Source organism: Microtus pennsylvanicus, chromosome 19 (assembly GCF_037038515.1).
Source record: "Microtus pennsylvanicus isolate mMicPen1 chromosome 19, mMicPen1.hap1, whole genome shotgun sequence".
NCBI classification, from domain to species: Eukaryota; Metazoa; Chordata; class Mammalia; order Rodentia; family Cricetidae; genus Microtus; species Microtus pennsylvanicus.
The window spans coordinates 24,381,401-24,397,354 of record NC_134597.1 but is presented as its reverse complement, the minus strand read 5'-3'; the positions used below and the strand labels follow the sequence as shown (position 1 = coordinate 24,397,354).

The window sequence follows — 15,954 nt, the reverse complement described above, 5'->3', positions numbered from 1 at the left end:
TTTACTCATTTAATTTTTTTCAGCTCTTTAGTAACAAGTACCCTGCCTGATGAATAAGCTAACAAAACTTATCTCCCATCCTGTAGGCTGTCTTTTCAGTTGGCTGTTTCCTTTGCTGTGCACAAGCTTGATGTGATGTCTGTCAGGCCTAGCTATTATCTCCTGAGCTCTGGAGTCTTACTCAGAAGGTTGATGCTTGTCCCTGTATCTTGAAATGTTTGTATTTTCCTTTCATAAGTTCAAAGTTTCAGGTCTTATTTAAGGCCTTTAGTGCATTTTGAGTTGATTTTTATACCAAGTGGAAATAAAGATTGTGTTTCAGTCTTTGCCACATGCATATCCAGTTCCCTAGCACCATTTGTGGATGAGGTTATTTTTCCTCCCGTAGTCACTTTGGCATGTTTGTCAAGAATCCATTTCCTATAGGTTTTCTAGTTACTGAAAGGTAAGTCTTCAAAATCCTTCCTAGTGAGCCTCTGGGTTTCAGGGAATATTTGTTATAACACTCGTTCACCCCTTTCACCTCTGATGTTGGTTATATTGGTTAGTTTGTCTAAGCATTTGTCAGTCTTGTTTATCCTCTCATAAAAGCATCTTTTTTTTTTGAGACAGTGTTTTACTCTGTAGGCCAGACTGGCATCGAACTCAGAAATCTGCCTGCCTCTGCTTCTTGAGTGCTGGGATTAAAGGTGTGCACCACCATTGGCTGGCTCATTGATTCTCTTATGATCTTCATTTCATTGATTTCTACCCTAATCTACTATTTCTCTTTATTTCCACATACTAATTTTGTTTGTTTTTTTCTTGTTTGTTTCTTAGTGACCTTGAGGTATGTCACTAAGATATCTATCAGAGAATTCTCTTGACCTGTGAATATAGGCACCCATCTCAATAAGCTTGCCTCTTCTGCCTTTTCTATATACCAAAAAATTCTAATAAATCATGATTTTATTTTCACTTGATTCTAGGATTTCTTTAGTTTTTAAAAACTATACTTTATATGTAACAAGTATAGTTTACATATTCAATCTCCATGTGTTTGTGTGGCTTCTATACTTTCTCATGATACTAATTTTATTCCATTATGACAAATAAGATATAAGAATTATCTTGGAACTAGTGTTACAGGTATTTATGAACTATTTGACATGAACTTGACCACTGAGCCATTTCTTGATTTGGGTAGTTGCTCTAGTCTGTTCTTTTCAGGTCTTTCTGCAGCATAGATCGGTTGGTTAGTTTAGTGCACTAGAATGTTATTTTTATTATTTCTGGATTTTGTTTTCTTTGTTGTTATCCGAATATAGATTTCCCACTTTTGTCATCAATCCTGATAGCTTTTCCTCTACCTGCTCTAGGCTGTTGGTGATACTTTCTAGTAAGTTTTTATTTGACTGAGTTTTTCATTTTTAAGATTTTTTTTGGCTGAATTTTTTATCCAAGTACTAAATTTTTAGTCCAATTTTTTTGTACAGGTATCATATTGGTATCTTCACTCTTCTCTCATTTGAGCCTCCTTATTAATCTCCATGTGTGTATTTTGCAAGCACATGAATATGAGAGTATGACCATGTATGCAGAAGCCAAGAGCAGGTTGTCAGATGGCTTCCTCTGTCACTCTCTGCCTTACTTCTTTGAAATAGGATCTTTCACTGAACCAGAAGCTCCCAATGTGTCTCCTCTGCTCCCCAGTCCTGGTATGTGCAGCCATGCTTGGCTTTTTATGTGGATGCCAAGAGTTCTAAATCAGGTCTTCATGCTTGCAAAACATGAGCTCTTACAATGCCATTTCAACAGACCCTCTTTGATCACTTTTAAAAGCAAACTTTTGAAATATTCTGGCTTTTTAATGATTTCAATATCTTTAGGTTCAATTATTCAAGAATTGCAAATTTTTAGAGGATCCACGCTACTTTGTGTTTTCATGTTTATGATTTAGGTTACACATCTATTAAAATGGCTATTCCTTTTTTTTAGTTAGTTTTTAGTGAGCAGCATTCTTAAGGACTCTGCTCATGAGGAAAAAGAATTGTGATAATACCATTAACACCAAAATAATCATACATAAAAATACGATTAAAAGAGGCTGGAGGGATGCCTCAGTGTTTCAGAACATGGGCACCGCTTTTCCAGAAGAGTTGGTTCCCAGCATCCTTATCAGGCAGCTCACAATTACCTATAAATCTGCTTCCAGGGGATCCAGTGCCTCTGACCTCTGCACACCTATGTTTATATGTGCATAACCACACACATATACATTATTTACAATAAAGTAAATCTTTAAAAGAAATATAGTTCAAAGAAATTAAAGTCATTTACTACATAAGTGGAAATAGAAAAGAAAATAATAAAAAAGAACATAGAATAAAGTATGAATTTAAAAATTAATAAAAGCACAAGTGGTGAATGAAGTAAAAGAGAGGAATGAAACAAGATTTAATGAAAAGAAAAAGGCACAGGATATAAAAGGAACAGATAGCAGCATGCTAAAAATTCACAAAATTAAACAAAATACAGGAGAAAAACTGGATAAAAGTAAGATGAACAGAAACAAAAAGATGGAAATAAAATAAAACACTAAAATATCAGAAAAAGGAAATTATAAAGATGCATAAAATATTATAAACAGTAAAAATTAAGAGAAGGAGAATGGCAGAAAGAATGAAGTAATAAAAAATGAATGAATGACTTAGACAAGCTTCTTTCTATGTCCTCTAATATTCAGCCTGGGAGGTGGGAGTTGGCAGTGAAACTGACTGGGTGCTGTACATAGGGTGTAGTCCCCAAAGTCATCCATTAATTATATAATTCTATTGATTTCTGTAAAGTGTGATGAGTTGTCTTGGTTTTTTTTACCCTGTTGCTGTCAGAATTATTTATTTACTTGATACTTCAACAACATTGTGTCTATATGTATTTATCCTGATTGAAATTTGTTGAGTTTCTGTGGAATGTAGACTTGGTTTTGATCAATCAGTCTGGAGATTTTCAGTCATTATTTCTTCAAGTATTTTTCCCCCTTGTCTCTTTCCTTCTGTGACTCTTAATTACATGGAGTTGACATATTGCTCATGCTTCCAGGTCTCCAAACCTTGATCATTCTTCCTGTCTTTCTTTATTTCACTTTACTTGTAATCAAACCTCTATAGCAGGCTTTTTCTTATGGGCTACCAACCAGCTCCCAAATCATGACACGGAGACTTAATATTAGTTATGAATGCTTGGCCTAGCTTAGGCTTGTTTCTGGCTAGCTCTTTTAAATTAGTATGTTTCTTTTTTTATCTCCCTTTTGCCTTGGGGTCTTTTACTCTGTCTGTCAGTCTGTCTGTCTGTCTGTCTGTCTGTCTTACTTTCCTTCTGTCTCTCCGTTTGACTGGCACCTGCCTGGCTTCTGCCCCAAGAGTGTCCCTTACTGTCTCCCCATTCTCTTCATTTTTCTTCTTTCTCTTGTTTTTTCTTCAAACCTAGATTGCTCCTTCTATTTATTCTCTCTGCCCACCAGCTTCACTTATTCCTCTTCTGCCTAGCTATTGTCCACTCAGCTTTTTATTAGACCTATCAGGTGCCTTAGGCAAGCAAAGTAAAATAGCAACACATCTTTTCATAATTAAACAAATGCCGCAGAAACAAATGTAACACATCTTTACATAGTTAAATATTCCACAACAAATCCCCTTGATTAATCTTTTATTACACTCATTCCTTTTTCCAAATCTCTGGTTTTTAATCAGTTATAATCTCTCATAGTTATATGTTGATTTAATTCTTTTGATGTAGTTTCTTTTAGTCCTTTGAACATGTTTGTATCAGCTGACTGTTGTGTTTGTCTAGTAAGTCTGATATCTTAGGCTTCCTCAGGAATTGCTGGTGGCTACTTTTCTCTTGTGTTTGGGCAGAATTTTACTGTTTATTTGTATGCCTTGTGATTTTTAGGTTAGAAGAGTAATTATGTAGTTTTCAAATTTTTATTTTATTATTTTTGGGGGGTTTTTCGAGACAGGGTTTCTCTGTAGATAGTTTTCAAATTTTTAATGTGATACGTAACATAAATTGATTTGGCTGATGTTAAACCAGTTCACTGAGGCTGCTGACAGTCACAGGCTGAGACTGCTGGTTTCCAGAGCTAGAAAGAAGGGATGGGAATTGGGAGTACAGCAGGTAAAAGCACCAGAAAGCTCACTATTCTCACTGAGATCCGTGTTTTTCTTCAGTAATAGCTCACTTGGTTAAATTTCAAAGTTCTGAAAAAACTGGGTTTAACAAATGTCATTGCTTTTTGAAGAAGTGAATTTTCAGTGATCTTTTATACAGTGTTCCAGAAGTATATCTCAGTCTACCTGTGCTTTTAACCGTTGTGCATATACCCTGCTATTTGATATGTAAACATGATCTATTTGCATTTATTGGCAGTCATGAAAGTCCACTCTTTGATTTCATTGAGAGCTGCTTGCGAAATAAACATGAAATGGTTATTTATGAAGCTGCTTCTGCCATTATTCACCTTCCTAACTGCACTGCAAGAGAGCTGGCGCCTGCCGTCTCAGGTTAGTTGTATTTGATAGCTGTTCTCTATGTTCTTACGTTGATTTTTCTTTTTTTAATCAGTGGGTCTGCAGAGTGGTCATTAGAGTGGTGTTTAGGGCCGAGATTGCTCAGTGAATAAAGAAGTTTGTTAGTGATTTCAGTTCTCTTTAATGTTTAGAAAACACATTTGTGCTGGGCGGTGGTGGCGCATGCCTTTAATCCCAGCACTCTGGAGGCAGAGGCAGGCAGATCTCTGTGAGTTCAAGGCCAACCTGCTCGACAAGAGCTAGTTCCAGGACAGGCTCCTTTGCTCTCACAACTAGCACTATTTCTCTTAAACAATTCAAATACTAATTGGGATATTAATTCTTAGAGAAGCAAAGCAAACCTTGTTTTCTATTAAAGTTTTTACACCTGAACAGTACTTTACCCCCTGTTTTTTTTTTGTTTTTTTTTTTTGGTTTTTCGAGACCCCCTATTTTTGATATTATTGTTCACATGAAGATTTTATATTGTGATCTAGTTTTCTGATACAAACAGTGAATGTGATTCATTACACATTGTAATTTTCAGCTATATGGTGAACAGGAACCACAGTTACTTTTCTGTTTCCCTTTTTCCAGTTCTTCAACTTTTCTGTAGCTCTCCTAAACCAGCCTTGAGATACGCAGCTGTGAGGACCTTGAACAAAGTAGGTATCCCGTTGGTGATATAGACTTGTATGTTTAATTCAGAAACCTTAAATACAAAGCATTTGGCTTTCTCTTCAAGCTTAGTATATCTGATCTATGGGCTTCACATGTGTAGCGCCTTAGTTGTGGCCATTTATACTGTTAGTCTATGAAAGATTTCTGACTTCTGAGTACTTTATGTTCAAGGGGTACACTGTTCAATGTGGAGGCCATTCACAAGTGCCAATTTAAGTTTATTAAGATTAAGTAAGGGGTTCAATTCCTTAGTCACACTAATCATATGACCTATGCTTATAGCCACTTGTGGTTAATAAAAATCATATGAAACAATACAAAGATTGAACAGTTTTATCAATTCCTCATCTCTCATCTTGAAACAAGTTGTGTCTTGGAATTCACGTGTTTGTGAATTTTAGAGAGGTTATATAGTGTGATGCTATCTTTTATATTAACTCCAGTGGGCCTGAAGCAACACCTCACCATTAAAATACACAGAGATTTCTGCATAGAGCCTATGACTCTTTGCTACATGGATAAATGAAGATTTTTTTCATTAGTCTGGGTCATCTTTTTCTGTTGAATGAGTTTTACTGATAATGATCTGCAGAAAATGAAGATTTTTTTCATTAGTCTGGGTCATCTTTTTCTGTTGAATGAGTTTTACTGATAATGATCTGCAGAGTATTTTTACATTTCCAGATTTTTGGATCAGACATTCTGTGCCAATATGGGATAAACAGAGATGGAACATCAATGTAGAATGACAGACATATTTTAGCAACAATGAGTACTCCAATTTGACAGGAATTTGTTTAGTTGCAGGAGTGTTTTAAAAGTGACAGAATGTCTTTCATGATTAGCATTTACCATAATAGATCTTTTTCTCAGAGTTCTAATATTTTGTAGAATAGACACTCATGAACATATAAACTATAAGGAGATATAGGCTGTCTATAAAAAAGAGACTGATGCTGTCATTAAGGTTACATGGAAGAGGTTAACAAATGAGAGTACTATGCTATATTGTGGCCATTACTTATTTATCAGGTGAAACCTGGTTAGTTAAAAAACAGTTACTTTGGGTGGGGAGTTGAGACAGGGTATCAGGTAGCCCAGGCTGGCCTGGAAGTTGCTAAGTAGCCATGGTTGACATTGAACTTCTGGTTCTTCTACCTTCAGCTCTCAAGTGCTAAGGTTATAGGCATTCACCACATGACCTAAAATGATCCCTTTAGATTGTCACTTACCTTATTTAAAGTTTAGGTTCTGGCTTTTATCAACAATAATGTGCGTTATTTTTGTTGTTGTTGTTTGTTTTGTTTTTCTTTTACCTTCTACAAGGTGGCAATGAAACACCCCTCTGCTGTTACTGCCTGCAACCTGGACTTAGAGAACTTAATCACAGACTCAAACAGAAGCATTGCTACCCTGGCCATTACTACATTGCTCAAAACAGGAAGTGAGAGCAGTGTGGACAGGCTTATGAAGCAGATATCTTCTTTTGTATCTGAAATCTCAGATGAGTTCAAGGTAAGAATTTAAATAAGCTTTTCCTTGGTCTGTAGCTTGCTATAACTGTGTCCTTTGAGAAGGTCTTAATTTTTATGAAGTCTGCAGTATCATTCTTTTCCTTCCAAGATAATGCTGTATTGTACATGAATAACTTTTATATTTCTCCAGGTTGTAAAGATATGTTTTATTCTAAATGTTTTATGTCTTTAGCTTTTACATTTTGGTTTGTGACCACTTGAATTTTTTGTATGATAAGTTGGGTGTTTTCCTATACTCATACCCACTTATTCTAGCATAATTAGTTCAAAAGACTTTCTTCCCTAGTGGAGTGCTTTGGTATCTGTCTTAGTTAGGGTTTTATTGCTCTGAAGAGACACCATGATCACAGCAACTCTTATAAAGGAAAACACTTAATTGGGACTGGCTTATGGTTTCAGAGATTTATTCCCTTATCATAATGGCAGGAAGCATGGTGGCATGTAGGTAAACATGGTGGAAAAGGAGCTGAGAGTACTATATCTTCATCCGCATGCAGCAGAAGGAGGCTGTGTGCCACAATGGGCATAGTTTGAGCATATGAGACCCCAAAGCCCACCTCTACAGTGACACATTTCCTCTAGCAAGGCCATACCTCCTAATAGGATCCATTCCCTATGGACTAGGCATTCAAACACCTGAGTCTATGGGGGCCATTCCTATCCAAACTACCACATTCCACTCCCTATCCCCCATAGGCTTGTAGCCATAGCATAATGCAGAAATGCATTCAGTCCAACTTCAAAAGTCCCCATAGTATATAAAAGTCTCAAACTTTTAAATAAGTTTAAAGTTCAAAGTCTCTTCTGAGATTTATACAGTCTCTTAACAGCAGTCCCCTGTAAAATCAAAAACAGATCACATACTTCCAACAAGTGAAGGTACAGAATATATATATTACCGTTCCAAAAGGTAGGGAAGGAAGTATAGTGAAGAAATACTGGACCAAAGCAAGACCAAAAACAAGCTGTGCAAACTCCAAACTGCATCTCCATGTCTGATATCAAAGTGCTCCTCAGATCTCCAGCTTTGTTCAGCTTTCCTCTGCAGGTATCCCACAGCTCTGCCTCTCCAAGCTTCACCTATACAGCTTCACACAATGGGCCTTCTGGGCCTCCATACAGAGACATCCCTGCCACACGCCTGGCCTCTGTGGCTTTCCCAGAGAGAGATAACCCCTTTCTTCTAGCCTTGACTCTAAAACCAGAACCACGTGGCTAAAGCTGCCAAGTTCTGCTGCTTGCTGGGGCCAGTATATGCCCCCCCCCCTTCACCTCATTCAATTACACCTTCACCAGCTTTCTGTTTTCCATGGTCTACTTCACAGTTTGGCTGTCCTGGAACCCAATCTGTAGACTAGGCTGACCTCAAACTTAGATATCCGCCTGCCTCTGGGTCCTGAGTACTAGGATTAAAGGCCAGCATCACCACACCAGGCTCTGAGCTTTTCTTTAAATTCCTTTTCACAAATTGGAAGTTTAAGTACGTGAGGTCTTGCCCTAAGGTCACCACTCCCTTTATTCCATTTACTTTCAAGCTTTTCTTTAATCTGTTTATCTCCTTGAACACTGGATTTAGCTCCATTCCACTTCCTGATGCCCCTTTTCTCCTTGAACTGTAGGTCTTGTGTTGCCTTCCTCAGCTTGCACCTGTTCGTTAGAGAGCTACATAAGAGTGACCTCTTATAAACACACAACAGAGTCAGTATTAGGCTGTTTCGAGGTTTCCTCTGCTAACAGAATTGACCCAAAACTCTTCAACTTAACCTCAGGTAGACATTTTGGACAAGGGCAAAAACCAACTACATTCTTCATCAAAATATCACAAGAATGATTTCTAGGTAGCATACTAAAATTCTTCTCCTCTGAAACCTCTTGAGCTGAGCCCCCATATTTCAGTCATTCTCAGCATCACTGTCTTCCACTTAAAACATTCAACTGCTTTTCTAATTCAGAGTCTCAAAGCCCACATTACTCAAAACAGAAACATAGTCCAGCCTATCACAGTAATACCCTAGTCCCTGATACCAACTTCTGTATTAAGGTTTCATTGCTGTGAAGAGACACACCATGGCCTTGGCAACTCTTATAAAGGAAAACTTTTAATTGGGACTGGCTTACAGTTTCAGAGGTTTAGTCCATTATTCTAATGGCAAGAAGCATGGTGGCATGCAGGCAGACAAGGTGCTGAAAAAAGAGCTGAGAGTACTGCATCTTGATCCACAGGTAACAGTAGGAGACTGTGCCACACTGGGCATTGCTTGAGCATATATGAGACCTCAGAGCCTGCCTCCACAGTGACACACTTCCTCCAAGCAAGGCAACATCTACTCCAACAAGATCATACCTCCTAATAGTGCAACTCCCTATGGGCCAAGCATTCAAACACATGAGTCTGTGGAGGCTATTTCTATTCAAAACCACCATAGTATCTTTATCTGAAAATCAAATAATCAAATAATTGTTTATTACTAATGTGTAAAACTATTTTTCTTTTAATTTTCCATATTAACTTTGTATCACGTGATTTTGCTGAATTACCATATTGCCTACATTGTTTGAAATTATCTGTATAAATAATAATATCTTGTGTAAATGAGGTTTCCTTATTTGAATCCAAAGATCTTTCCTATCTTTTTTCTTATCTTACTAAAATAGCCAGCACTTTTAATAAAGTGCTGAGTAGAACGAGTGACAGTGTATTAGAAAAGATGAAAGGACAATAAGTTTTAGTGTAAAGAAAGAAGACCTTACCATTCTTTCCAACACTCAGCCATGTAGCAAAAGGGACTGTTGCTCTCTACTTAATATGAAAAATAAACAAAAGTAGACCATTTCAAACTTTGGAATGTTATAAAAATTGTTTAGAATGGAAAGAATGGAAGTTGGCAAATGACCATAAAATAAATATTTTAGATGATCTGGGCTCCTGAAATTATCTGTTTACATGTTCTTTAGTTTTATTCTTAATTCTTTAAAAACCCTAAAACATTAGCTCAGGTAAACTGTTTCAATGGGTATCCCCATCATGGTCTTGACCTCTTTGTTCATATTCTTACTCTTTCCTCTCTTTAACTGGACTTTGGGAGCTCAGCCCAATGCTCCACTGAGGATCTCTGCCTCTACTTCCATCAGTTGCTGGATGAAGGTTCTATGGTGACATTTAAGATAGCCATCAATCTGACTACAGGGCAAGGCCAGTTTATGCACCCTCTCCTCTATTGCTTAGGGTCTTAGCTGGTTATCCTTGTAGATTCCTGGGAATTTCTTTATTGCCAGGTTTCTTTCTTTCTTTCTTTCTTTCTTTCTTTCTTTCTTTCTTTCTTTTTTTTCTTTTTGGTTTTTCGAGACAGGGTTTCTCTGTGGCTTTGGAGCCTGTCCTGGAACTAGCTCTGTAGACCAGGCTGGTCTTGAACTCACAGAGATCCGCCTGCCTCTGCCTCCCGAGTGCTGGGATTAAAGGCGTGCGCCACCATCGCCCAGCGAGTGCCAGGTTTCATGCTAGCCCCATAATGGCCCCCCAATCAAGATATCTCTTTCCTTGTTCTCCATCTCTGTCCTTCCCCCATCTCAACTACCCTGTTGCTTCAAGTTTTCCTCCCCCCTCCATGCCTCCCCTCCTCCTCCTCTTTCCACCCTCCCTTATCCCCCCACCCCATGCTCCCAATTTTCTCAGGAGATCTTGTCTATTTCCTCTTCCCAGGTGGATCTATACATGTTTCTCTTAGGGTTCTCCTTGTTACTTATCTTCTCTGGGGTTGAGGACTTTAGGCTTGTTATTCTTTGCTTTACAACTAGTATCCACTATTCCTGAGCTAATGGGAGCCCACCAACTCTGGCCTGACAGGGAAAGAACCAGCACAGGATCAACTAGGCCCTCTGAATTTGGGTGACAGTTGTATGGCTGGGACAGACTGTGGGGCCACTGGCAGTGAGACCAGGATTTATCCCTATTGTTTGTACTGGCTTTTTGGAACCCATTTTCTTTGGAGGCATACCTTGCTTAGCCTAGATACAGTGGGGAGGGCCTTGGTCCTGCCTCAAAGCAGTGTGCTAGACTTTGTTGACTCCCCATGGGAAGTCTTACCCTCTCTGAGGAGTGGATAAGAGGTGGGGGGAGGGGGTGGAGAGAGTGGGAGGAGTGGAAGGAGTAGGAACTGGGATTGATACGTAAAATGAGAAAAGACCATTTTTAAAAAAAAATAATTAAATAAAAAGTTTTTTTAAAAAACTAAAACCATCATAGCGTTCAAACCCTACAAAAATAGGATATACGTGTGGAATGGTGTTATGTGCCAATAATCTTAGTACTCAGAAGGCTGGAGCAGAAACATCATGAGTTTCGGCCAGCCTGAGCTACATACAAGTTCTAGGACATCCTGGGTAAATAGCAAGACTCTTGTCTGGAAAAAAAAAATCAAGTAGAATGCAACCAAGATTGGGTAATAGTTTACTGTCTTCAACTTTAGAAAATTAAAAAGTTTAAAAAGATTGAAAATTAAAGTGCACTAAAAAATTGATGGCCATGTTATGATTCATTGGAAATATTTGTTTATCCTTGTGTACAATTGCTTGTAGCATTAAAAAAAATCCAATGTCTACTAAAAGTGAATTTTTTTAATGTTTGTTTTCATTTTTTTCTTCCTAGTAAGTCGGGTTCTTACTAGGTAGCCTGGGCTAGTCTTAGACTCACAATCCTGATACTCCAGCTTTCCAAGGGTGGAAATTATAGGTGCTACCATGCCTGACTAGAAAAAAGAAGAAGATGATGAAGAGGAGGAGGAAGAGGAGGAGGAGGAGGAGAGAACCCCACAGTTTCACTCTTTGAACTATGAGACCTTTTCAGTTGTACGCATTACTAGAAACATATTGGGCAAGTTGCAGGTTATATACAGAATGATACAGTCATGTCAACACCAAAGAGTAAACTTACATAGATTTATTGTCTGGGGGTACATTAGTAAACTGAAGAACAATAAGGAAATAGGAAAGAGATCAGGAGAATAATCATACCAAGGGAGGCTACAACAGATATGATCAGGCAGTAAAGAGGTACATAAAAGAATTTCAGATTATAAAAATCTTTTAAACTATGAAGAAAGTATATAAGCATTGTTATTGTAATAACTTTGTTATTTTAATTTATTTAATAATGCTATATATTTTAATAAATAGTCTGAAACATGCCATAAGAAAGTTAGAGCCGGACGATGGTGGCGCACGCCTTTAATCCTAGCACTCGGGAGGCAGAGGCAGGCGGATCTCTGTGAGTTCGAGACCAGCCTGGTCTACAGAGCTAGTTCCAGGACAGGCTCCAAAGCCACAGAGAAACCCTGTCTCGAAAACCCCCAAAAAAAAAAGAAAGAAAGAGGTGATAATACTTTTGTTAAGCTGCATTCTTCTGCAGTCAAATGCTCTACCACTGAGCTATACCCCCAAAGCTGCATTCTTTATTAGCAGAATCTCTCCCAATTACTAATTTGCTAGCTTTTTAACCTTATAAAACAAATTCTCATTAAGTTGTTTAAAGCTCTGTGTACTTTTTAATCATCAGTAATTGAAAATTGTAGAATTGAAAAAAATTATAGAATATCATCAGTGATTTTCTTGATTTTTTAGTTCTTGATTTCTATGACTGTGTGGAGTTTTATAATAAAAACAGGATGAACTCATAGCCTCTTATTTCCTGTAGAAATAAAAGCATAACCTCTCCCACAAAGTAACATATCTTTTGACTTAAATTTTGAAGTCAAGATATTTTTAAAATATGTAGGTTTGTTGAACATAGCAGTTTTTATAATCCAGTGTCTCTTAGCAGTCAAAAAATTCAAAGATAACACAAAAACATACATGATCTAAACTCTCTGTATATTTCCCATCTTTACATGGCTTAATATATTTTTTATTACTCTATTTTATTTTTTTCTGAGACAGGGTTTCTCTGTTTAGCCTTATTGCCTATACTGGAAGTAGCTCTTATAGACCAGGCTAGCCTTGAACTCACAGAGATCCTCCTGCCTCTGGGATTAAAAGTGTGTGCCACCACCACCTGTCCAGCTCTATCCCTTTTTTAAGGACTTTCTCTACCCTTTTTCTTTTTTCTCTTAAGCCTTCATGTATTTTTAGACACATTTTTACTCATTGAAAGGTATTTTTTTTTTCATCGAATCTGTCATTACTGTGTATCTGTAACCTTTTCTCTCTGCATGAGCAAAAACCCTAAATCTGCCATGCAGCATACTGGCAGAGCTTGCTCTGGCAGCTCAAATCTGCAGGCAGCAGCTAGAAGTCTCTCTGTACTGAGACCCTGTGAGAGACTGTGGGAACCTACCATGGCCCTTAATGCAGCAGTTGGGAGATGCTTCTCTGCCCTGCAGCTGGCTTGTGACTGTCAGACTAGGAAGCTGTGTTTGGCTCTGTTTTTGTGTGTTTAGAACCTTTATTTTAAAAGAACTTAGGTCTTACGTGGATCGACACCCTATGATGGATGCCATTTGTAGAAGGAGTTTTCCTGCCCCGCAGTCACTCTTAAATAAACACACTACGGCTTATATTGATTATAAATATACTTCAGTTCTGCTTCTACAAAGTGATTCAGAGAAGTCCTATTTGCTTGAAGAGGCAAGCCAGCACCCTTAACATGATTGCTTGTGCCTGAGAGTGATTTCTTGATAGAGTGGGATGTGTGTGTGTTGCATGTGTGTGCGCGTGTGTGCGCGTGTGTGTGCGCGCATGTGGGTGTGTCTGCGTGTGTGCCCGCATACGTATATATAATTTTAAAAATAAAACATAAATCTGACAAACTAGAACTACTATAGAATTTATATCTTTATTTATATTTATTTATATTTACATCCCATTTCCTGAATCCCCAGCTTCATCCCTTTACAAATTTCATCCCATATTCTATTCAAATATTGATAAAGTATTGATGCTGAGGAATGTTACAGTGTAGGCAAAAAATCACATTTATACTGTAAATGTGAAAATACAGGAAAAATCTTCGGAACAACAGATATATTACGTTTTTTTATTTGGGGAGAGGGGAATTTGGATTTGAGATAGTTAATTGGGGATGTCAGTTTTTGCTCCCACCTCCCAGTCTTAGCATTAACCTTGTGTTAACTTTCCTCTCCCTTTCTTTCATCATTTCTGTCTCTGCATTTTTATTGGTTTACATACATTTCAAACATATACATTTCATACATTGTATACATAATTTTCACACTAGTATCCTCTTTGCCTTCCTCCACCTTCTGCTAATCTACACCCTTTCCCCAACTATCCTCCCTTCTACTTTCATGGTATGAATGGGGGGGGAGGGCAAGGGGTTGCTTCCCAATAAATTTTTTTCAGGTTGTTTACAGGAGCATGAACACCTTACCAATGTCTATACCACTGAAGAAAATGTCTCTCCTTCCTCTCTCAACCATAAATTGTGAATAAATCCTCAGAGGGGGTAGAGCCCCATGAGCCTCTCTCCCTTTCATGACAAGGTATTGATGGGCCCAAACTTGTGCAGATAACAGCTGCTATGAGTTCAAGAATGTGCAATAGTCCTATCAGCCAGGAAGTCAGCATTCCACACCACTCCACCTTCCTTCCTGTTCTGACATTCTTTCTGCCCTTCCATCACAGTACTCCCCATGGGAGAGCGCGCGCGCGCGCACGTGTGTGTGTGTGTGTGTGTGTGTGTGTGTGTGTGTGTGTGTGTGTGTGTGTTTGTGTGTGTGTATAAATGAAACTTTAAGGGGGGATCTTGTTTATGGCTATGTGTTCAACAGCCATTTATTCCTAGTACCTTGACCAGTTTGAATTGTCTGTATTCACTCCTGATCACTCCATAAAGAAGCTTCTCTGACTACAGCTGACAGCAGTATTAATATATGGTCTTAAACACAGTGTTTAGAAGGCAAATCCAACCAGAAAAGTGTTGGTTATCCCCATAACAGACTTGCCACTATTGTACTATTGGTCATACTGACTGCCTAGTTGATATTTCCTTTCCTTAATCTTTTAAAAGTCCATCCTTTACACATATTTTCATCATCTACCGTACTTATATGAATTGTTAATCTAGAAAGAAAATGCAGATGGCACCCGATTTAATTAGGGTTTCAATTGTTGTGAAGAAACACTATGTCCACAGCAACTTTTATGAGAAAAAACATTTGAGGCTGGCTGATAGTTTCAGAGGTTTAGTCCATTACCATCTTGTCAGGAAACATGGTGGCATATCGGCAGGCATGGTGCTGGCAAAGGAGATGAGAATTCTACATCTTGATCTGCAGGCAACAGCAAGTGAACTGTGTGTGGCAGTGTGCATAGCTTGAGCAAAGGAGATCTCAAAACCTACCTCCAAAGTGCCATATTTCCTCTTGACAGGCCACACCTCCTCATAGTGCCACTCCCTTTGGGGGGCCATTTTATTTCATATACCACAGCACCCTAAGAAGTAGTTTTAGATCAACTTTAAAGAAAAAAAAAAACAGACTAAGATGGCTTCTAAAGAGAACATACTTGCTCAGCTCATAGATCTCCTGTATCCTGTCTTACTGTAAATTCATGTCCCATAAACGCTCTTTATGGTCCCTGCATTCCAGAAGACAAAATCTTTAGATGAAGGAGTCTACTTTGTCTTCTTCAGGGTCAGTATTCAATGGACTTGCTTTTCTTCACCAAAGCAAACATCTAATCTTAACAAAACTACCATAAAGCATGTACCTAAAAATTTCTTTTGTTAAAAAGCATTGACTCCTCCCTTGGACCCATAAATTAACTAGAAGGATGAAAGCCTGGCATCCAAAGTGTACGGTGTCTTCAGCAATAAACTATTGGTTTTTCAAGACAGGGTTTCTCTGTAGCTTTGGAGCCTGTCCTGGAACTAGCTCTTGTAGATGAGGCTGGTCTCGAACTCACAGAGATCCTCCTGTCTCTGCCTCCCAAGTACTGGGATTAAAGGCATGCACCACCACCTCCTGGCTAGCAATAGAATCTTACCTTCAAGTTTTAGGATGCAAACAGGGGCAAGCAGTACCTATATTGCTTTGTTTTAGAAGTCTCTTGGACACTGCCTACCTTGATGAGGATGAGGCAGACCAAAACTTACATATATTTAGTGGAAATATAAATACAGTCATTTTGGAAAAATTTATTAAGCTTAATGAATCCATGCTCTGTATGTGATCCAG

The 15,954-nt window shown here is 38.2% G+C and overlaps 1 protein-coding gene across 1 annotated transcript in view; it reads left to right on the top strand.

Moving 5' to 3' along the window:
* The window catches only part of Copg2 (coat protein complex I subunit gamma 2), a 129,003-nt gene that overhangs the window by 69,492 nt on the left and 43,557 nt on the right, over positions 1–15,954 (top strand). The window contains exons 10-12 of the mRNA XM_075953501.1: positions 4,411–4,544; positions 5,148–5,215; positions 6,558–6,746. Coding sequence (XP_075809616.1) covers positions 4,411–4,544; positions 5,148–5,215; positions 6,558–6,746 — 391 coding nt within the window. The remainder of the gene's footprint in view (positions 1–4,410; positions 4,545–5,147; positions 5,216–6,557; positions 6,747–15,954) is intronic.